Here is a 23,602-nt window from a genome sequence, read left to right as displayed (position 1 = left end):
CAGTAAGAGCTTGATGCATGGTGCCTGGTGCACTCAGAGGAGGAAGGAAACACCCTGTCTTAGATTGGGGTTCTGCTAGTTTTTTGTCCTGTGACTCAAAGCCCTCATGCTGGATCTGCCCAGAGCTATGAGGAGCCTCTGTGAGCTCTCCCTCAGGGAACGGTGACTGGGGCGCACTGGGAGAGGAGGGCAGAGGCAGCTCTTCCTGAGGTCGCATGGTAACCCCCTGCTGTGATGTAACAGCTGCTATCTGTCCTGTACCCTTACTGTGTGCCCGGGGCAGGGCTAGTGGGACCTGTCTCCTTCCCTCCTCCACACCCTCTGCCAGGTAGGAGGGACTAGCCTCTGGTCTCAGGAAGGACTGCCAGGGGGTCAGCTCCTTGCCCATGGCCCTCAGTGAAGGATCAGAGGGTCCAGGATCGGACCCAGGGCTCCTCAGCTCCAAAGCCCCCTCCCTTCATCTTACTGCGTGAACCCCAGGGGCAGACACTGACTCGCCTACATGGCTAGGACCTGGGTGCCGGGTCCGGGCCTGCAGGGAACCACTGTGTGGTCTTTGGCCAAGATGCTTAACCTTCCGGGACTCCAAACACGCTGCTGTAGACGAGAGAGACTTGCTGAAGGAGATTTTAAGGAGTTGGAGGATATAGGTTTCATGGGTAGGGGAGAGAGCATAGGGGAGGGGCAGAGGGAGGTACGCAGGTTAATGACAAAGGCACACCTGGCCAGAGCAGAGAGTCTGTGGTTGGTGGTGTGCAGGCTGTGTCTTATGAAGTTTGGGGTCCATCCCAAAGACTTACATAGGATCTAGGACAGAGTAGCTGCTCAGTAAACAGCGACTCCATGCCTGATGAGTAGGTGAATGGATCGATGAACAGGTGGGTAACGGATGGGTGAGTGGCTGGGTGGATGGATGAATGAATAGCTCTTGAGCACCTACTATGTAATAATTACAATGACTACTCATTTTCTGGGAGCTTTGCCTACCTTATTGCCCTCCCTCCCCCCTCCCTTTTTTTCTTCTTTCCACTCAGTTAACAAGTATTGAGCACCTACTCTATAGACACAATAGTAAATGAAAACAGAGGGTACCCTCATGCTCATGGAACTCGCAGTCTAGTGGGGGGGAATTAATGACACAATCNATAGCTCTTGAGCACCTACTATGTAATAATTACAATGACTACCCATTTTCTGAGAGCTTTGCCTACCTTATTGCCCCCCCTCCCTTTTTTTCTTCTTTCCACTCAGTTAACAAGTATTGAGCACCTACTCTATAGACACAATAGTAAATGAAAACAGAGGGTACCCTCATGCTCATGGAACTCGCAGTCTAGTGGGGGGGAATTAATGACACAATCACATAAGTAAGTGGAAAACTGCCACTGTGAGAAGTATTCCAAAGTCAAGGTATTCAGTCTTCTAAAAACGAATTAAGGGAGAATTTGACCTAATGAAGGAGGTGCAAGAAAAGTTCTTATCAAGGCTGAGCTAGTGTCTGAAGGACACATAGGAGGCACTAGGCCAAGGGAGGTAAAAAGGACGCTGGCAGAGGGACCGGCACGTGCAGAGGCCCTGTGGCGGGAGAGGATGTGGTGTGACTAGAGCCCGGAGAGACTGAGGGGGACCCTGGAGAGAGATGGACCAGGTCAGCTAATGGGGGCCGGGGGCAGGGACCTCAGGACTATATTAAAGGTTCAGCTCTATCCAACAACAGGGAGATATTGATGAGTGTTCAGGTGGTGGGGGAGGGGGAGGAGCTGATTAGGTGGCTACAGCGGTCCTCCCAGGTGAGAGAGGGTGGAGGATGTTGTCTTGGGCAGAGGTGGTGGGGCTGGACTGCAGAGCAGTAGGGGAGTTTGACAGCTATAGGAGGTCATGGTGACAGACATGACCAGGGGGTGACAGGGGGTGAGGGGGAGACAGATGGCAAGGACACCCTCCCAGGTTTCTGGCTTGTGCAACTGGATGGGATGGTATTGCCATTTGCGGGGACGGGAAACACAGGGATGGGAGATAACCAGGTTTGGGGTTTGAGTGCGGAGGACCTTTGAGACACCCAGAGGAGGTTAGGGAAGCACTTGGCCATGTGGGCTGGGCCTTACTGGGAATCTTAGGGTGGTGAGATAAGGAAATGAGCGCCCAGAGGGGTGCAATGACTAAGGCAACTTCCACAGTCAGTCCAGACCTGACATATGGTAAGTGATGGACTCTCTTTCCAGAGTTTGAAGCAGAGGATGTGGACAGCCCAGAAAGTTCCAACTTGCCTCTCAGCTGGCTCCCCCAGCAGGATCCTCCACTGGACATGACTGGAGAAGAGCCAGATGAGGCCCTCGGAGAGCATGAGGCTGAAGAAGCTGGAAAGAGCTCTCCAAGGTTGGGGTATAAGGCTGGTCTCTGCTCCGGGGACAATGGAAACACCAGCTCCACGGCTCTGGGGTGGGGTCAGGCCACAGGCTGGGTGGCTTCTGGCAAGCAAGCCAGTGGAGACAGATTTCCAGAACATTCTGAGGTCAACCCAACTGTTGACCTCAGCTCTGCAAGGTCTTGGAGCAGTGGGACTGTGAGCCTCGGCCACCCTAGTGACAGCCTTGATTCTACCTGGGAAGGAGAGACCAATGTCCCCCAGCCCACTGCCCTAGCAGAAGCTCTGCCACAAAGCCCCCGTCACCAGCTCCTCAATTCAGACAGCAGAACTGGGGGAAGTGTTGCTCTGGCAACCCCCTCGGAATTCCAGGACTCCCCAGCACCCCCAGCCCACAGTCTCCAGTGTACCGAAGACAGATGGGGGAGAGAGACTACCAGCCTCTCCTGCCCTCGGCCGGGGGACCCAGCCTGGAAGCGGATACGGACGTCACCTAAGGCGCTCCCTTCCCGATTCACTGGCTCTGTCAGCCCCCCAAATCCTTCGCCTAGGTCTGCCCGGCAGGACAGGCCACCACCCAGGGAGGGAGCCACTGTGGCTGGCCACTCATCTTCGGATGCCCCCAAGTATGGCCGGGGGCGGCTGAACTACCCGCTCCCTGACTTCTCCAAGGTGGGACCCCGGGTAAGATTCCCCAAAGAGGAGAGTTACCACCCGCCCAAGGCCAGGAGCTGCAGCAAGCCGCCTCGGGACCCTGGCAGACCCCTGATCTTCAAGTCGCCCGCCGAGATTGTGCAGGAGGTGTTGTTGAGCAGTGAGGAAGCCTGCTCAGGAAAGGACCTGCCTCCTCCCCACCCATTCACGGGGGTACCCCAAGAATTTCAGACGCCTGAACAAGCCACCAAGCTGGTCCATCAGCTCCAAGTAAGCCAGACTCATTTCTATGGGCATGTCACCAAGGGAGGGTTGGCCTGGGAGGGTTGGAGGCTGGTAAGGATGGGGAGGGGGGCCTTGGGCCAGGGCAGGAGCCCCCTGTTGATGAAGAGGTTATACCCCCAGCCATGAACATATACCCCTCACCAATCTCTGCCCTTTGCTCAGAGAGAGAGGTGAGTGCACCCGTGCTGCAAGGATAGTCCATGTTGGTTTGTTTTGAACTTCTGCTGTGAAAAAGTTTGAAACACACACAAGAGACAAAACAGTATAATGAGCCCCCCACCTCCATCACCCAGCTTCCATTCATGGCTCACCCCTTGCCCCGCCCACCCTGCTGGAGTATTTTGAAGTACATTTCAAGCATCAGATCATTTGATTCAGAAGCATTTTAGTGTACACATAGAAAGATAAGAATTCTGCCTTGAACATAACCACACAACCGTTATCCTACCCCAGATTGGCACCAATTCCTTAATAGTAGCTACTATCCAGCCAGCGTTCAGATCTCCCCATGTGTCTCGTAACTGGCTTGTTTGTCTTAGTGGGTTCGAATTCAGATCCAAACACAGCTCGTACAACTTGGCCATTGTGTCTTTTGAGCCCCTCCCTTTTTTTCTTTTTCTCTCCTTTTCAAATTTATGTCTTCCTTGTAATGTATTTGTTAAGGACCCAGTTCTGTCCTGCACATGCTCACAATGTCTCGTCCTGAGCCCCTTTGCCCCGCATGTTGTCAGTTTAGGGCTGGAGGGTTTTTCGGGTTGTCATCACCCGAGTATTTGCCCTCCAGACCACAGACACCACACAGGCAGGGTGTTAGGGGGTTTGGGGCAACAGCACATCCTGGGCGGCCCCCTCAGGAGGCAGAGGACGCCTGCTGACCTCAACTGTGATGTGAGTGGCCGCTGGTGGCCACTTCCTTGGTCCAGTCCTACATTCAGGGTGACAAATGGTAGTATCTTCATGCTGTCATTTCTTCTGCGTTCATTCGATGGGAATTTTCTGTAAGGTAAAACTTTCCCCTCGTCCAGTATTTGGTCACCAAGGTCTAGTTCACATGGGAAAGACAGGAGAGATGCTCGATTCTGTCCTTGTTGCTGATTATCAGAACTACGCGTCACTTCCCTTGCTTCCTTCAGAGGTAACTGGTGACATTTGTTTTCGCTTTCCTCCATTTCGATGAAGTCCTTCAGTTTTGTTTAGGGTCGGTAGTGGCTCTGGGTCCATGCAACTGTCATTTTTGAGTCTTCTATTTTTCTACCAAGGGGGCCATCCATCCATCAAAGTGCACTTGAGAAGCACATACTACTTAAGCAGCAAATGGGGCGGCGGGGAAGACGGACGAGGGCCTCATGCCCAGAGCCCACAGACGGGCAGGGAATCTGGACACGAGTTGTGGTCCTCTGCAATGGGGTCACGTGTGGCAGTGGAGCAGTCCTGAGGCCCTGCCCCCTGACTCGTTGCCGGGGACGGTGGAAGGGCTGGTGGGTGAGTTGTCCCGCTGCCTTGGACACTCCAGAATTTGGCCACAGGGGTCTGCATTACACATGAGCCTGAAAGGGTCTCTCAGGTCCCAACCCTGGAGGTTTTTCACTTTGAGGGACCCAGGAGGCCCTTCTGTGGGGTAGGTTCCCTGTGAGGGGCCTCACAGCAAGGAGCCGGGGCCGGTGACCACCCTGCTGTCTCTTTCCTGCAGGAGGACTACCACAAGCTCCTCACCAAGTACGCCGAGGCTGAGAACACCATCGACCAGCTGCGCCTGGGGGCCAAGGTACCTGGCTGGGGTGGGCCGGAGGCGTGGGCCCTGCCTCCCTGCAGATGTCACTTTTTCAAAGTCAACGAGGGAGCCATTGCCTCTTGCCTCCTGGCACCTGCCTTGTAGGGGGAGTGGAACCCAGGGCTTCCTTGTTGTACCACAAGGTCACTCATTCCATGACCTTGGCCAGTAGTCTTCAGGCTCAGCGGCCTTTATTGTTGATGACCTTGGATGTCCTTGAATCCTAGAATCCTAGGGAGGCCACCAGAAGCTGTCTCCTAGGTGAGGTCTAGGTTAAGATCACCTGGGCTTGATTCCTAAATCCATTACAGGTCAGCTGTGTGACCTTAAGGCAGTTACTTGGGCTCTCTGAGCCTCAAGGAGGAAGCACAGAATTTCTTCTTAGCCCACCCCCACCCCCGACCAATGGGTGTTTGTTTCCTCCACCTGATCCTTCTGGGATCATAACTTCGTGTTTCTTCTTCCCCACCGTTGACCATAGCCTCTCCCCTCATGCCCTGACTGAATGCTGAGTGAGTGCCAAGCGTGTGGCAGGGGAGCGTGGAGGGAGAAATCCACCCACCCAAACGGAGCTGGCCGCCATCCTGCCCAGCCCCCACCCCAACTTGGGAGGAAGCTGTGAGACCTTCCCCTTTTCTGGTGTGAGGCAGGAAGTGAGACCTGTGGCAGCCCCTGTGGTTTCCTGCCCTCCCCCTCTCCTCTCTTGCCCCATCAAGTAGCAGCGGAGGAAGGGGTGGGAGTTGAGGTGCAGAGAGGTAGACCCTCCCTCTCCCTGGCCTCCCCTCGTGGGCCCCCCACATGGCCCCAGGACCCCTCCCCCGCCACAGTGCCTCTCTGAAGAGGCAGTCAAGGTGAGGAAGGGGCCCTGTCGTAGGAGCAGTGCTCTGCGTCCCCACACCAGCCTCACACACAGGCAGGGCCCTGCCCACCCCAGCCTCCTTGGACACATCTGTTAAGGGGAGTTGATCAGCCCTTCCTCCTGGGAGCCAGTGGGCTCGGCCCAGTGTCTTAAGCCTGCTTGCAGCTCTGGACCGCTGAGCCAGATCCAGGGGTGGAAGGGACGGAGGTGCCAGGAGGCAGCAGAGGGGCTGGGTGAGGCCTCCTCCCCCGGGAAACCACCTTCTCGTGACTGCAGACCCTTAGAAGGTCCTGGGGAAAAGGAACTGGTCATCAGGTCCAAGTCCACAGCTCCCTGTCTCGCAGATGGGAGAATTGGGACCCCAGGAGGGACAGAGGCTGCCAGAGGTCACGGTCAGGAGCAGAGGCTCGAAGCATCTCCTCCCTCCCTCCCTCCCTTTCCTCCTTCACTCGTGAAGGAAATGAGTCTGTATAGGGAGAGCACGGACCTGGCCCCTGCAAGTTCTTCCTTAGAGATAGGGACTATTACTGTTATTAATAGCGTTACTAGGAAGGTGCTGACTGGGTGTCTGTGTGTCAGGCGCAGTGCAGGCATGGGCAGGGGTGGACACGGTCGGAGGACAGCCATGTGACTCCTCTCATGGGCACTCCCCTAACCCAGTGGGGACTGGGGTCTCCCACTATGTGGTCACCTGGGCCTAGCAGGTGACCGAGACCCCATCAGGAGCGAGGGTGGGAGAGGCTGGGAGTGGTCTGGCGGTAGCTCACCTGCTCCCACTTCCACTTCCTGGGGAAAGGCCTCCTTGGCCTGTGGGCTCTCCTCAAGAGAAGGGTGGGCACAGATTAGCTGGACCCTTCTAGAAGCGGGACAGTGTGCTCCTGGAGCCCTAGTCTCACAGCCCCCAGGGGAGTGGTGGGGCAGGTCTCACCGTGCCAATGTGCTGAGTACACAGAGTCCAGGTGGAGGGGGAATGGCCAGTCCCATGGGGCCTAGGGCTTCCAGCCAGGCCTCTCACTCTGTCCAGGCCTCTGCAGACTCAACCTTGTGGGCTTGAGTCTGGGAGATACTGGTGGGGCTTGAGCCCCTGGGAGATGCTGGTGGGGCTTTCTGCTCAGAGCCCTTGTCAGGGAGGTGGGTGTGTTCCTGCTCCTCCAGGCTGAGTTGGCTGGAGTGAGCTCCCCCTCTCCCCAACTGCGGAACCCCTCACTCTGCTCAGAGTCCCCTAGGGAGGGAGCCAGGCTAGGGATGTTGCCCTGGGCATCCAGGATAGAGAGCAACAGTGGGGGCCCAGGGAAAGGAGACTAGCCTTTGCTGAACAGTGAAAAGGTGCCAGGCCAAGGCCAAGTGCACTGCCAGGGTTACCTCGTTTCATCCTCTTTGCAAGAGGAAACTGAGGCTCAGTCAGGTGGCGTGGTTTGCTCTACATCCCACAGCTGGCAATGGATCACAAGTTGGGGTGTTCACCTAGGTCTGCCTGATTCCACAATGGGTGCTGTTCTCCATTCTGGGCAAGCGCAACAACAGACCCTGCGCAGCAGACGTGTAGGGGCCAGGCAGGGTGATGGTGTCACAGTGAGAATAAGAATAGTGATAAGTGATGTTTACTGACCACTGCCCTAAGGAGTTTACCATGAGACACAGGAGGGTCAGTAATTTGCCCACGATCACTCAATAAGTAGGGGCCAGAGCTGGGGTATGAGCCATGGGGTCCAGCCCCAAAGCCCACTGCTAACACCACACCGTCTAGCAGAACCAGGCTCTGGGTTCTGCAGCTGGGGAGGCTGACCAGGAAGTCCCATGACCTGGCCTGGGAGCATCCCTGGTCCAGACTGGGTGGGGCCAGGGGCCAGGGCTGTCAGGAGTCACCGCCTGGCTTTGTTCCCCACACCAGCAAAGGGCTAGAGTTTACAGTGATCTCACACATTCCGCACCCTGGTGCCACCTCCCTACAGCCTCTGTCCCCCATCTCAGCTGCCTCTAAGTGTCTGGGGCATCTGGGAGGCCAAGGAGACCAGAAAGTACCCCAGAAAGAATCTCAGGATAACAAATCTAGCTTTCCTAAAAGTGTATGTTCGGACAGCTACTAGTTGGTCCAGAAGCCCCTGGTGGAGGTGGGATGTGGTAGGGCTGGGGGGCAAGGGAGAGGTTTCTATATTCAGAGGAGTTGGGAAACAGTTCCTTTTCTCTCCACTCCTTCCCCCTCCTCACCCCATTCATAAAGCCCATTAGCATTTTAAAGGCAGTGAGAAACCCATCTGTGCAGAGTACAGTCAGTTATTTAACCCAATGTTTCCCCACACTCACTGATTCACCACTCACTGACAACCCCACTGAGGGAGCTAGTCCAGCTTCTGGGGGTGCCATGGGACACCCTGGAGCCCCAGGGTGGGCCCCAGCTGTGCTCTGGGAGAGAGCTCAGTAGCTGCCGGCAGCCGCCTTCAGCTCCCCAACCCAGGGCACCCCCACAAGCCTATGGCCCCTCTGCTTCAGGCTCTTCTGGCCCCTAAAACAACGGGGCCTCACCCAAAAGCTGCTTGTTCCTGTGGGCAGGTCTGAGGCCAGGGGAGGGACAGGTGGGACAGGGAGTGACACAGAGGGCTGGCCTTCCCCCAGATTTGGGTCACCCTGGGAGGAGAGGGGTGCTGGTGGGCAGGGCCCCATAGTTGGGACTGAGCAGATGGTCGAGGGGATTATTAAAATCCAGCTTTGTTCTCATCAGAGGCTGGGCCTGAAAGAGGAGGAGGCAGCTGGAGGCAGCGTAGGGGGTGTGGGACTGGGGGGGACGGCGGAGCATGCCCAAGCAATGCAGGACCATTGTCCCTCACTTTGAAGCAGATTGTCCTGCCACAGCCAGGACGTGAAGAGCAGCTTAAGCAGGAAGAGGCTGCCTGCCTGGGGGCCAAGGCGCCCCCTCCACCAGGCCCACCCTGAAGTGCCCTCTCCTGGCCTTCGGGAAGCGCCAGGCAGTGCGATAAGCTGCCTGACACCTTGAGGAGCAGGGAGTGCTGAGGCACCTTAGGGGAGTAGCTTTTCCAGGGACCTGCCTGCAGCAGGTCGGGGTGGAGAAGGAGGGTGATCAGTGGCCACGATGACAGGGATGAAGGCAGTGATGATAGTGGTGGGGTTTGCAGTGATGACGGCAGTGATGGTGATCACGAAGGTGACCGCGGTGATGATGGTGGCGGTGAATGTGAGGCTGCTGTTTACTGAGCCCTCGCTGTGCACAGGGAGGCTGGTTAAGTCAGCTGCCCTAGGACTCGCAGGTGGAAGGAATCCAGGCTCTGCAGAGCTCCCATGCTGAGCTCGGGGTCAGCAAACTTTTCTCTGCCAAAGGCCGGATAGGAAATATTTTTGTCTTTGTGGACCACACAGTCTCCATAGGAACAACTCTCAGCGCTGCAGCTGTAGCGGGAAAGCAACTGTACACGACACCTAAACGAACGGGCACGCCTGTGCTCACTGCAGCCTCGCTCATGAAGCAGACCGTGGGTTGCCGACCCTGCTCTGAACCACCGGGTGGCACGTGGGCCTCCTCTGAGTCTGCGTGTCCTTGGCCGCCTGACCCCAGACACCTCTCGCACACCGGGCTGCTTACCATGTCAAATGCGTCTTTGAGGACAGTGGTCGGCTGCCACTGAGACAGTCGCTCATTGACTTGTTGGTTTACTCATTCACTCCAACAGCCGTCATGGCTGGTATTAGCAGTATGATATTATTATTAGAGAGTTTTTATTAATGAGTGTTATATTATTATAACGATATATTGTTAAATAGATTGACTATAATATTATTATGGTTATACTATGTTATTGTAATGTATATTATTTTTAAATTAGTAACATGAAAAACCACAGACTTTGGGATAAAAGCCAGGTTATAATCCCAGCCCATGGGTTTATCAGCAGGGAGTTTTGAGTTAGTGACTTAACCCCTCTGAGTCTCAGTTTTCTCTCCTGTAAAATGGGAATGATGGTCCCTGCCCTGCCTCCCTTCGGGGGCTTCCATAAACAGAGAATGAGCCCTGGCTGGTGTGACTCAGTGGATTGAGTGCCGTCTTGTGAACCAAAGGGTTGCTGGTTGGATTCCTAGTCTAGGGCACGTTCCTGGGTTGCGGGCCAGGTCTCCAGTAGGAGGTGCATGAGAGGCAACTGCACATTGATGTTTCTCTTCCTCTCTTTTTCCCTCCCTTCCTCTCTCTAAAAATAAATAAATAAAATCTTTAAAAAAGAGAGAAAGAGAATGAAATGTCAGCCCTTGGCCCAGGCTTTGGTTTCCCCACCCAAGGGCCCCACAAAAGGTGACGTTTGTTATTACAGGCATGTTTGTTGAGTGCCTGAGTGGCAGTGTGAATGAAGGTAAGGTCTTTTGGGGGGGTTGCCCCAGCCCTGACTTGGCTCTCCCTGTGCCTCTCTCCCCGACAGGTGAACCTCTATTCGGACCCGCCCCAGCCCAGCCACAGCATCTGCACAGGGATGGTGCCCCAGGGGACCAAGGTCTTGTCCTTCACCATCCCACAGCCCCATTCTGTGCAGCGGTGGCCAGGGCCCACTGAGGCCCTGCAGGCCTCCGAGGCATCAGGTGAGTCTGTGACTGGAGACATGGGGGAGGGCCCCTTTGCTCTGTGAGTCTGCCCTGGGCTGGCACTGGCTTCAGGCCAGGGGAGAGAGAGATGTGAGGCCCCTTTCTGGGCCTTTTGACTTGAACAGGTCAAAAGTGTCCCACTTCAAGCCACAGCAGCCTGGGGGACGCCTCTGCTACTTGGCAACTGGGTGATCTTGGATGAGTTGCATGGCAAAGAGCATTGTCACTGTAGAGCCCATATGGGGGCCAGGCCCTGTGCCCAGCCTTGCCACACATGGTCCCAGTTAATCCCCATGGCTGGGTGCAAGCTGATGTTGCCCCTGGGCAGTTAGAGACCAAGGCCCGGAGAGGTGAGCACAGGCTGAAGGCCCCACCACTACATGGGGGAGGGCTGGGACTGGAACTCGCCTCTTTCTAAGTGTGAGCCCACACTATTGACTGGGAGGGCCGAGGCCTGACTGGGCTCCCGCCCGCTCTGTGGTTCCGGGCAGGTCCAGACCCTAGTCTCTCCTGCGGCTGGGGACAGCGCTGCCCAGCACACTCCTGTGGGCCTGCCTGAGGGAGGCGTGATCGTGAGATCATTGGGCTGTAACTTGATGATGGAGACAATGGTTTTGAGGTGCGGCATCCGTCCCTCAGCCCCAGGAAGCGCTTCTTGGCTCCAGTGTTCAATGGTTGCATATTCCAGGGTGGTCGTCAGCTCAAGGAGACCCGAGCCCCTCTGAGCCCTTCAGTGCACCCACCCCAGGGTGGCATCCAGAGAACCCAGGCGTCACTCAGGACCAGGCCTCAGCAGAGAGGCCCCAGATGCTGGCGTCTCAGGCTAGTCGGTTCCTGGCCAAGGTGAGTGGAACCCCAGCTTTCCAGGGGGCATGAGTCACATGGAGAAAACAGAACCTCTGCCTGCTAACTCGGTCGTGTCAAAAACATGAGCCTCTCCCCTGGTTCCAGGCTCCTCCTTGTCCCCCAGTGCTAGGTTTAAGTCCCTTCGTTGCACTGCCCTTCATCAAACTACTGTGCTCGAAAAGTTCTGGTTTTACCCCCGGGGCACACTCTCAGCTCTCAGGATTCTGGAAGGGTAATGGGACCTCCACTCGACCTTTCCCCTTCAGGATAAATCAGCCCACTTTCTTAGTTCATTTCGTTAGGGAAGCCAACTCTCAGTCACCTCTCAAAGGGCCTTTATATTTTCATTGAACAGTCTAAATAATGGTGGATTGTTTTGTTAGTCTGTTTATAACTCCACATTTGGTCTTATTCTAAAAGTGGCTTAGAAAAAACATGCATTATAACCACATCACACAAACGGAAGTGAGCAACATGGGGCAGAAAGGAAGTACGGGTAGAAAAATAATAAAATGAACTTAGGGTGAAGTGAGTAAACAAAGTATTCTGTTAGACCCTGAACACTACCAGATTCGTGTTTGGCTTTGAGCTTCCTAGTTGTCAATGCAAAAAGGGAAATGGAGTAATTACATACAACGCCATGTTCCGAAAACGAGTTCCTTCAGACAAATACCCACATTTTTCTTTTCTTTTTTCTTTTCTTTTCTTTTCTTTTCTTTTCTTGTCTTGTCTTGTCTTGTCTTGTCTTGTCTTGTCTTGTCTTTTCTTCCTTTCTTTTTTGGGGAACAGCTTTCTTTCTTGAAGTACAATTCACTCATTTAAAACCAATGGTTTGGTCATTTTTACACAGTCACAGTCATGCACCAGCACCACAATCAACTTCAGAACATTTCCATCATCCAATAAGAAACTCCTTGTCTACTAAGCAGTCACTCCCCACTCCCCTTCCTCCATCCCCCTGGCGGCTGCGCATCCACTTTCTGCCTCAGGGGTTTGCCTGTCCTGGACATTTTGTGTAACAGTCATCCTTTGGTGTCTGGCTTCTTTCACTTGGTGTAATGTTCCAGGCTCATCCCTGTTGTAACAGCACCAACAACACCACCATTCTGGAGAATGGCGTCACTGGAGAGACGCCATTCTATAAATGTATTTCTCCCTGTCTGCGTTGTAAAGAGAAGTAAAGCCGGGGGCATCACACCGAGCAGGAGCTGGGGCACCAGCTGACCCCTAGTGAGCCAGAGTTGGACGGTCTCGTACAGGAGCCGCTGATCACGTGGCTATTGACCAGTCCAGCCCGAGGGGCTCTGTACGTGGAAACCACATGCTGGATTTCAAGGACTCCACGAAACAAAAAGAATGTAAAATACCTCACGGATCATTTTCTTACATGGATTACATGTCGAAATAAAATTTGAGATTTATAAAATATATTCAATTTAACTCACCTTTTTCTACTCTTTTCATATGATTGCTAGAAAATTTGAAATTAGATGTGAGCCTCCCTTACATTCTTATTTCATGTTATGTGGACCATATAATTATATAAATTTCTATGTTACTTTTCAATACTGATTTTAATAGAGCTTTACCAGGAATGATCCCCAAATCATCTTTTGCCTTTTGCCTATTATATTTAAAAATAGTTCTTGTAAAAGTAGTAGATGTCCATGTCAAAGACCCTCCCATAGTGCACAGGTGTATTCAGGGAAAGTCTTTCCTCCCACCCTACCCTTCTGTTCCGTGCAAAAACGTGCAACACCCGCACATACATTTATAGACATGGCCACATAACTGTACAGTACCTTGGCTTTTTTATGTCCCCAGTTTGAGTGTTTCTTTCCAGGCCGGCAATAAATTCACTTTGTTCAACGTTCGAGGGACATCCCTGTCCTTCTGCCACCCGGTTCTCCCCAGAAACAGTTAATGTTTCGGTTTCTTGCATCTTTCTAGAGACAGTTCATTGTATAAAAGCAATTGTATTTATATTTTTCCTTTTTATTCTCCATGTATTTTATACAGATGGTAGCATTCTAGAAACACTGTCCTGTACCTTTTTTACTCCCCTACTTTTAATGCTTAAAAATAGGTCTTGGAGGCATTTATACATCAGAACATATACACGTGCCTTTCTCTTCTTGCTGTCTGCATACTATTCCACAGATGGGCATTTAAACTGTTCCTCTGACACCCACCCCACCCCCACCGTGCTGCAGTGAATATCCTGCCTTAGAGTTCTTCATGCACCTGAATGAGTGGGCTTTGCTGCTGATAAATTCCTGGAGGTTCCCCTTTAATTTTCCCAAGGCTGTCCATGGCTGAGGTCAATGATGAAGTCAGTTTCTGGCACGCGCCTCTCTACGCTTGGCAGAAAACCCACTTCCTGAGGCAAGGCCCAGCTCCCTAGGCCAAAGCGTGAATGTGGGTGAGTGCGGCAGTCCATAGGACTCATTTCCCAGGGTCCCGGTTAATGGGGCACATTTCCTTCTCTTCCCAATGTCCAGGTGGAGTCCTTTGCGGGCCTGTTGCAGGCAGGACGGCTGACGCCCCAGGATCAACTCAAGGTACCGCCCACTTCAGCAGAAGCTCTTAGAGCTGCCAAATGACTTCTCTGTCTCCCATCACAGAGTCTCCCAAGCCTCACTTGCTGCAAGACAGGCCAGAGAATCCCAGACACAGTGTCTCCTTTTAGAAGAAACAGCCTCTGCTTAGCTTTCCAATGATAATGATCATTATATCACAGTGGTTACCACTTACTAAGCCATGATGGTACGCCAGGCATCGTGGCAAGCTTTCTGAGTACATGATTTCATTTTATCATGACAACCCAGCAAGGCAGTTACAGTCATCACCTCAGTTTAACTGGGATGGAACTGAATCCCAGAGAGGTGACTTTTTGGCCACGCAGCTAATAGGCAGCAGAGCCTGGGCCCAGGTCTGTCTGATTCCCAAGTTCAGGGTCATCGTCACTGCCCTGCATAGCTTCCCACCAATTACCCTGCTCTCAGTGACCAGAAAGAGGCCTTTCCTTTTTTATTTTCTTTAGTTTGATAGTAATTGCCAAAAAATTGGAAATTGTAGGAGGGGTGGCAAGTCATCATGGGGAAGACCCCTGATCTAACCATTATTGGCTTACTTCCTTTCAGACTTTGGTATTTCTAGGTAACTCTCGTCCTGTGTAAAATTTAGTTTCTGCTGCATCAGCCAGGGGTCGCATCAGTTTTTTTGCTCCCAAAGGAGCAGATGGAGCACTCAAAGCTGGGAGTGTGAGGTCAGCGAAGGGCCAGTTAGCAGGCGTATGGCAGCATCGGGGGCCTGACAGGGCACAGGGACACCCAGCAACTAGCACCTGCTCAGAGGCATCCCTCCCCAGGTCTCTCTCCTCTTGCCCTGTGACCTCTCACGGGTGCCTCCCACTGGACAGACCCCATGGGAAGCCAGCGGTTGGGGAGCCCTGTTGTTGCTCGAGGCGCAGAACAGGGTGGGGAGGGAGACGGCCCAGCGGGACAGATGCAGTGCACCTGGTTTGCAGAAAAAATTATGGTGCAAGTATTTGCCGTGTGTAATTGCCACGTTCATTTTCCATTCACAAATCTGTGATATGTATTGTATCACTTTGAGTGGCCGATCAAGGACCTTACGAGGGAAAACCATTCATTTTCTTCCCCTCTATCTTAATTCCTTCGTAGACAGGGAGGTTGGGAGCTGTTGGAAGATTGCGCTTGACTGGGGACTATGGGGACTAGACACTAGGTTGTTCTTGGCCTCAGTCTTTCGTCAGCATAGAGTGAGTGGGATGGGATGATACAAAGCCAGGGATAATGATCCCATCTCCTGTAGTTTTAGCCACGTGTTAGCTATTATCACATTTACTGTGCGGGCCAAGTATCGTTGTTAGGTCCAAGAGCTCTGGGGCCAGCGGGCTAGGTTCAAATTCTGCTCTATAACTCGCTCACTCACTGTGTGACTATCACCAACTTTGTGCCTGTTACCTCCTCTTCAAAAGAAGATGATAATATACCCAGCTTATTAGGGTTATGTTGAAGGCCAAAGGAGTAACGTGAAGTGCTTTAGCCCGGAGCCCCAGTGCTCAGTAATGTTCCTTATCTCTGTCAGTAGTGTGATGGTGATAACATCATCCGTCATGACAGTCTAAGGATTTGGGAAAGAGTCACTAAAGTTCCAGAACCCACAGTGCTGCAAATTAAGAATGAAGACCATCCTGACTGGGTGTCTCAGTTGGTTGGAGCGTTGTCCTGTACACCAAAAGGTTGCAGGTTCAGTTCCCGGTCAGGGCGTGTACAGTAGGCAGTCAATCGATGTCTCTCTCTCTCTCTCTCCTTTTCTCTTTCTCTCAAATCAGTAAACATAGCCTTGGGTAAGGCTAAAAAATAAGTGAAGACCCACGGTCTCTGGTACTAGGTCCTTATGGGGATACAGTGATGGCATATTTGACACTACAACTGTCACAGAACATTGGGGCTCTCGTCATTCTACCCAGGAAGGACTGGTGCTCCCCGGAGCTGGTACCAAGACTCTGTGTCCTGCCAGTCTGACGTCAGAGAGCTGGACCAGGGCAGGCGGTCTGCAGAGGGCCCCAGCCCCAGCCTCCCAGGGACTCAGAGGCCCCGAGGCCTCCACAGGCCCAGGCTGAGTGCCATGACGCTTCCATGGACTGTCTTGGCCCCTATGTCTACAGCGATGGAACGCACAGGGGCTGGGCACTCAGCTCTTCCTCGCCTGGTGTGGTTTCAGGGCTTCCAGAGGCTGAAGGCTGCCCACTCGGCCCTGGAGGGAGAATACCTGAAGGCCTGCAGGGAGCAGCACCTGGCCCAGCAGCCCACTGGCTCCGAGGGGACGCCTGAGAAGTTTGATCCTGGCAGGTACTTGCTAGGGAGGGAGGCCAGGGAGGAGGGATAGGGCCCACTCAGTCACCAGCGGGGGTGCACTTCACCCTCATAATTTATACACTAGGGGAGCAGGGAGAAGTCCTGTGCTGATTAGCCACATATGCAAATGGGTGAATACTGAAGGCTGAGATTTGTGTCCTTCTGGACTCACCAAAATGAGAAATGACCTTGGAGATAAGAGTTGAAACCCCTCATTGGAAAATGAGGAAACTGAGGCCAGAGGGGGAAAGGGATTTACTCCAGGTCCCATAGCCCATCGGTACCAGAGGGGGACTTGGGCAGAGTTCTGTTGATCTCGGTGGAGTAGACCTTCCGTGGGCATTCTCTGGGGTCTGCTTGGAAGCCCATCTCCCAGACATGCCGATGTGGCTGCCACCCCCAGTTCCCAGTGCTGCTGTTTCCAATCCCAGGGAACTGGAGGCGGAGATATTCCAGCTGGGAATTCGCCTGGATGAGTTGAAGGACTACATGGAACAGAATCAGCAGGAGCCTGAGCAAGCAGGGTCAGACTCACCTCTGGACAGCCCCCCAGCCACGCCCTTCCCCCACAGGCCAACGTGCCTGTCCTCTCCCTCAAGACAAGCCCACACGCCGGCCAGCCAGACCCTCTGCCCAGAGGTACCTCTTTGCCCCATCGTGTTGGTTTGTTCCTTCCTGCCTTCCTTCCTTTATTTCTTCACTAATTAACTTCTTTACTACGTACTTATGAAGTATGTACCATGTGCGAAGACCATGAGACACATGGAAGGGATTCACTGGGAAACAAACAAAAACAAGGGTGGCTTCTACCCTCATGGAGTTTTCTGTCTCATTGAACTAATTATACAGTTATTTAATTATAATTTTGATCAGTGCTATGAAGGAGAATTCTAGGGTTTTATGAGAATAGATTACAGGGTAACATAAATGAACTTGGGGGGTCAGATAAACTTTCCCTGAGGAAATAATGTTTAAATGAGATCTGAGAGTGAATAGGAATTACCAGGCACAGAAGAATTTCCAGCGGGGAAAACAGCCTGTGCAAAGGGCCTGTGGCTAAAGTATGAAACTGAAGGGGCGGCTGCCTGAAAGATGTGGCTGGAGAGGCAGGTGGGGGCCAGGGCTGGTGGGACACATCAAGCATCTGGTCTTTAATGGCTACGTTTTTCAACAGGACGTGATGTAAGAGGATATGCAGGCAGGCCAGTCAGAGACAGGGAGGCGGCAGGGCAGACAGAGAGGTGAACATGGACTTGGAAGATGTTTAGCAGGCACACTGACCGCACTTGAAATGGTGGTGAGAGGAAAGGGAACCAAGGATGACCTCCAGGCTTCTAGCTTTTGGTACTGGACACATTTGGAGATTGTTCACCGAGAGGGGAGACCCTGATCAAGGGCCGTACGTGGAAGGGGCTTGGTAGAATTTTTCTCCAGTCCATGTCACAGAGCATGAGAGACTATCATGATCTGTTTTGCAGTGGTCACATGGGTGGCCGAGGCGGAGTCTCTGTGCCTTGTTGCCACTGCTCCCTGCCCCCTGTGCTGCAAAGACTCATCTGGTGGGAGTTACAGCAAGAGAACAGGTGGTGTGTTAGGTAGGCCAGTGCAGGTGGAGAGCTGGGCACTGGGAGAATACCCATGACCGCTGATGTCTTGGGGCCCTGGGTTATAGGGGAAATTCTCTCACAGTGTGCTCGGCCCCAGAGGGTAGGAAAACTCTAGCCGGCGCTGCCCCAGGTACTAACTGGTAAAAGGGGAAGGGCATAAAGAGCTTCCATGCTCTTGCAGTGAAAGTGTTTTGGGGGGCTGGGTGTCTATACTGAAATTGGAAGGGTCAAAAGAAATGCTTCTGGCAGGAAATCTAGGGCTGAAATCTCAGCTCTGCCCCTCACTGCTGTGTGACTTTGGGCAAATCATTTGCGCCTCACTTACATGTCTGTAAAATGGATGGTAATAACCGCGTGTACTAATAAGAGTGTTGTGAAGTACACTGCTTGGCATGTAGTAGGTGCTCAATTAATGACAGTTAGTGTTGAGAATCTCATGATCCAGCCCCTACATTTCGCACGCACGTGAAAGATTGGTGGCATGGGCGAGTCTAACCTACTTTTGACTCTTCGCCACCCAGCACGAGCCTGACAGGAGGTAGGTCCCTAATAAGCGGTGTCTGTGTACCTGCTGAATCTCCTCTCCTCCTCCTTTCTGGCCCCCAGCCCAACACCACCAGCACTGACCCCTGTGCATTGCACGTGAACGGGGAGATGAGCCCTGCTGGCAGTGAGGTGGAGGACAGGCCACCAGGACTCCCGGCCCGACTCAGACACAAGGAGCTGCAGGCGGAGCAAGACTTCCATGGGCTCCTGGAGCGGTGAGTGCCCACCAGTCTGGCCCAAGGGCTGGATCTGGGCTGTTCCTGCTGGACAAGGGTCATGCCCCCTCTGTGCGTCCCTCTACAGGTACCTCAGTGTGAAGTCCCTCCCAGAAGCCATGAGGACAGAGGAGGAGGAGCGGGAGGCACAGGGCAGCATTCTGGCAGTGGATGGGTCAGCTCCAGCTCCAGGGACGGCAGAGACCGGCAGGCTTTCCTCAAGGCAACTCCCGGTGCAGGCTGGGAGAAGTCACAGGACCCCCCTGGAGTACGTCGTGAGCCCCCGCCGCTTGACCCATCCAGTCCTGAAACAATGAGGGCGGTGATTGTCTTTGTGAGCGAGACAACTCTTCACAACTTAGACGTGGCTTTCATGACCTGTAGCTCAGCGTCTCTCCACGTATGCCATTGATGGCACTCGGAACGACTGGGGGCTGTGCGGGCCATGATATTCAGGAGGAGAGAAGCAGCCTTAAATAGCAATATTCTCCTTGTCAGTCTCAGACCATCTAAGTGCAACAAGGAGAGGGTCTGGGTGCAACTTTGTCTTTCTTCACCTTCCTTTAAAGAGAGAGAAGAGAGCAGGCCCCAGGCCCACAACCTTTAGCGGGCAACAGGATCTATCTAGAATATGATAATGTTGTTTTTGTGTTTCTTGCATTTGTTTTCAATGTTAGTTTCTTTTTGCAATGCAAAACACTGGTCCTCTCTTTAGAACAGTGAGGTGGAGTCTTTTTGAGTAGACTGAAGTTTATGGGAGTGGCTGAAATAGGGAAGATGGTATGCAAATTCCCGAAGCCTGGGAAATGAAGCTTTCACTCGTGGATTTCCACACCATTTCCTCTGGGTGGGTTTGATTGGCATTGCATTTTGTGGTTGAGAAAATTGAAGTTCAGAGAAGGGAAGTGCCTTGCCCAAGGTCACACAGCCAGAAGGTGGCAGAATCAGCGTGCACATCTGGGGGTGTCTGATCAGTGCTTGTGCCCTGAATGCTCGATTCCCAACACAGGGCTGCCTGGCTCAGGCCAGGGCGTGACATCCTCTCCTTCTCTGCCAGGGAGACTGTGGGGCAGATATCATCCAGGAGACCAGGCTTCCATGCACCCAGGGCCAGAGATGGGCCCCTGCTGGGCCTGGGTGAGGCCGAGGCAGCTCCTCCGGGCCCGGGTAGGCCACCCCATGGGCAGGACACCAAGTCCACGGCGTCCCACCAAAGCAGTCTGACCAGCCTAGAGGGCAGCGGCGTCTCTGAGCGCCTTGCACACAAGTCTCTACCCCAGGCTGGTGGTGCGCATCCGGAGGTAGGTGTCCACACGGGGGAACGGGCTCAGAACCTCGGGGAGCTTTCTGCCTCCGGGCCTTTGCTCACGCCATGCCTCCTCAGAAAGCCTGCTCCTGTCACTGCCAGTCACAGTCCTGCCCAACATACAGGGCTTATGTCCAATGCCTCCCCTCTGCCTTAGCTTCGCCCACCCCTGTCCCTCTGCCAGTGGCTCTCGTTCCTCCTCTGAGAGAGCGTGTAGCTCTGCGCCTGCTCAGCTCAGCTGGGGGCTCATCCGTGACTCCGTGCCATTTGTGCCACTGGAGCAGTGGTGTTTAGACTGTCACAGGATCACAGATCGCTAGGGGAATGTGACGTACACAGTGGAATATGACTTAGTCCCATAGAAGAACACATATGTAAGTACACACACACACAGACCCCTGTAGTCCTAATGAGCCAGCCCGTGGTAAGGAATCTGCACCAGACCGTGAGCTCATGAGGGCAGGCACCTGGGCGACTCTCTTCGTGTCCTTTGTGCCTTGCATGTGAGACCCAACGTGCAGGATGTTTGGTAGGTTTTGTTCTCCTGATTCGTGGGGCAATTCTGCAGTCAGAGAGGGCCATGACGGCCCAGGCCCAGGACAGAACACACACGGCAATGAGCATCCCCATCTCATAACGGCACTGCTTTCTCCTCTTTCTATTCCTCAGCTCAGGAAATTTGCAGTATCCTTTGCCAGGGCCCTGGCTCCCACTTTTCAGGGGAGGGAACTTGCTCAGGGCCCTGTGTGAGCGTGGAGTCTCTGTTATCGGCCTGGTGAGACTCTGCACCCCGCCGGGTGCTGAGGGCCTGAGCTGGGATGTTGGGAGCTGGGCCAGCCTCCCCAGTCCAGTCTGTTAGCTTCTGGAATGTGAGGCCCGGGCCAGGGTTTGGGAAGGTTCTCCTAGTCTGCCTCAGGCGCATTCCTCAGACTTAAAGGGACACTGTCTCTTACAGGAGTCCTGGATGGCGTCACCCGAGACAGACAGTGGCTTTGTGGGCTCAGAAACCAGCAGAGTGTCACCCCTCACCCAGACCCCAGAGCATCGGCTCTCCCACATCAGGTATACCCCGGGGACCCCCAGCATTGTCCCATTAGTGCCACACACATGGGATAGCCTGGGAACCGAAGTGGCCTCTGAGCCCAGAACAGGTGGATGGGCTGGGCATTCTCAGAGACCTCACCATCCCCTCAGCAATGGTTCCTTCCCCCATCTTATTGATGGAGGGGAACTGAGGCTCAGAGAGGGAAAGTGGCTTGCCCAGCATCGCTCGGCCAATTAGCGACAGACCAGAAAATAAACATTTGTTGAGCAAATAACCAGGTGAACGGTGAGTAAATGAGAACTGGAGGGTTGTGTGAGGTGAGCAGAAGGTAAGGCCAAAAGGGCCGTGGGGTGGTTGCTTGGGGAAGGGGTGGCTGGAACCCCAAGGGCAAGGAGAGGGGGGAGGGGACTTAGGTGAAGGGTGAGGGATGGAGCTGCCATGAGTACTGATGGTCTTCAAGGCCAGGTGCAGGCCCCTCGGGAGGCCCACATGGCAACCCAGGGCTGTGTGGGGAGAAAGGGTTAGAAATTCTATTTCCTTGTGGATTTTCTAAGAGCACAATTGAGCTTTATAATTTTGCCTATGTTGGTGGACAGGTGTGAAACTGTAGTTTGTAAGGAAATGCATGTGTAATGGGGGTGCCTCCTCAGTAAGACTCCTATCTGGGGCACACAGTCCTGTAGGCAGGAGGTCACTGGTTCAGGAGGGGCTCAGAGGCTATAGCCTCCCTCTGTGTGACCTCACAGTGTCCCTCCCTCTGTGACTTACCAGAACCCAAGGGACATTGGCCCAGCCCTTCACTGCTTCTGTGCCCCGGGATGCAGCCTCCTACCCCCGGGCCAGGGGTCTTCTGGTCCCCAGAAAAGCCACTGAGACAAGAACACCCAGGAGCCGCTCCCAGAGACACCCTTCCACGCGGGACAGTCCTCTCCGGCAGAGGGTACCCAGCTTCCACCTGGAGCCAGGGATGGCAGCCGACGTGGGTGAGTGGGTGCGCCAGGGTTGGCCAGGACCTGGGGGTGCCCAGGTTACCTACATTAGAAAATCAAACCAACCCCCAAACTTGCACTACCCTCCAGGATACAGAATATCATGCAGGTTCATTGTAGGAAAATTTGAAATTAGCCAGGACAGGCAAAAGGGAACAAAGGAAAATGCTGCAAACTGTCGCTGCGGACATCTCAGAGCAGAGCCTGTGAGACGCCGTCTGTGTGTGTGTGTGTGTGTGTGTGTGTGTGTGTGTGTGTGTGTATTTACACTTAAAACAGAAGTAGGGTACATTAACGTTCGATAACCTTTTTTTCACTACACATTGTATTGTGAACACATTCCATGTCTATTAAAACTATCTGAAATTTATTTTTTTACTTTTAAAAATGCATGTGAGCTTTATATTGAAATAGAATGTGCAGGAAAAACCATAAATTGATGAGTTTTCTCAAAGTGAACAGACGCAGAAATGCAACATGCTCAGAGCGCCAGAGTCCCCTCCATCCCCTTCTTGTTGCCCCTGCCTGCCCCCAAAGGTAACCGTGGCTCCGACTTCTGACCCCTCAGATTAGCTTTGCCTCCTTTTAAAGTTCATCACTTACATTTTTAAAAATTAAACTTTAATTGAAAGTTTTATTAATTATTGGTAGGTTCACAGGCAGTTGTAAGAAATAATACACTGAGATCCTGCACGCCGTTCATGCAGCTTCCCCCAGTGGTAACGTCGTGCAGAATCGTAGTGGGGTACCAACCAGACACTGTCGGGGACCCAGTCAGGGTCCCTCCACAGCAGGACCCTCGTGTGGCCCCGCTAGGGACACACCTCCTTCCTTCCACCCTCTCATTAGCTCCCAGAAATGACTCCTCTCTGCCCCGTGTCTATAATTTTCTCGTTTCTAGAAGGTTATTTGTATAAATGGTATCATATAAGTTACAACCTTTTGGGATTGGCTTTTTCACTCAGCCTAATTCTCTGGAGATTTATGTAGATTGTTCCACGTATTTGTGTTTTTTTCTTTACTTATCGCTCAGTAGTATTCCGAGGGCTCATTGTTTCTTTGTTTAAGATTTTATTTATTGTTAGAAAGAGGAGAAAAACATCAATATGTGGTTGCCCCTTGCACACCCCCTGCTGGGGACATGGCCCCAAACCCAGGCATGTGCCCTGACTGGGAATTGAACCAGCCACCTTTTGGCTCACTGGCCAGCACTCAGGCCACTGAGCCACACCAGCCCGGGCGGGCTCATTGTTTTTAATGCACAGACCAGATTAGCGGTCTTAACCTCTGGTTGCCCATCCCTTTGGGAGGCTGGAGCCAGGAATGCTCGCCCCCAAAACATGCTGTCAGGGAAAGGGGTGACTGTAATCCAGGGAGAGGTGGAGGTTCCGAAGCCCATCCCAGGACAACACGGTGAGATGCGTGACAGAGTCTGGGGGACTCACATGAAGCACAGGGAGCTCTTTGCAGGGGGAGGGTCCCAGGGATTTGGATCTGGTGCCAGAAGAGTGGACTATGAGGGGGCATTCTAATTAGAAACAGCTCGGCAGGCCTAGCACAGCACCCCGGACTCCTAGCAAAAACCCCATCTTCGGGTTTTGAGGTCAGTGGGTCATCACCTCATCAGGAGCTTCGTCTGTGACCTCT

The 23,602-nt window shown here is 53.3% G+C and overlaps 1 protein-coding gene across 5 annotated transcripts in view; it reads left to right on the top strand.

The window, feature by feature from the left end:
* The window catches only part of AKNA (AT-hook transcription factor), a 51,468-nt gene that overhangs the window by 15,458 nt on the left and 12,408 nt on the right, over positions 1–23,602 (top strand). For 4 of the 5 annotated variants that reach the window (XM_037059123.1, XM_037059122.1, XM_037059124.1 and 1 more), the window contains exons 3-14: positions 2,223–3,289; positions 4,995–5,069; positions 10,356–10,512; positions 11,204–11,358; positions 13,863–13,922; positions 16,114–16,241; positions 16,679–16,886; positions 18,461–18,615; positions 18,704–18,883; positions 19,673–19,916; positions 20,877–20,983; positions 21,738–21,949. In XM_037059123.1, the coding sequence (XP_036915018.1) occupies positions 2,223–3,289; positions 4,995–5,069; positions 10,356–10,512; positions 11,204–11,358; positions 13,863–13,922; positions 16,114–16,241; positions 16,679–16,886; positions 18,461–18,615; positions 18,704–18,883; positions 19,673–19,916; positions 20,877–20,983; positions 21,738–21,949 (2,748 nt within the window). The remainder of the gene's footprint in view (positions 1–2,222; positions 3,290–4,994; positions 5,070–10,355; positions 10,513–11,203; positions 11,359–13,862; positions 13,923–16,113; positions 16,242–16,678; positions 16,887–18,460; positions 18,616–18,703; positions 18,884–19,672; positions 19,917–20,876; positions 20,984–21,737; positions 21,950–23,602) is intronic. The other variant, XM_037059125.1, reaches the window with a different exon arrangement.

The sequence above is a fragment of the Sturnira hondurensis genome, unplaced genomic scaffold (assembly GCF_014824575.4).
Source record: "Sturnira hondurensis isolate 20B ecotype Veracruz unplaced genomic scaffold, ASM1482457v3 Scaffold0010448, whole genome shotgun sequence".
NCBI classification, from domain to species: domain Eukaryota; kingdom Metazoa; phylum Chordata; class Mammalia; order Chiroptera; family Phyllostomidae; genus Sturnira; species Sturnira hondurensis.
Note: the sequence above shows the minus strand (reverse complement) of the source record. Positions and strands in the feature narration are given on the sequence as shown.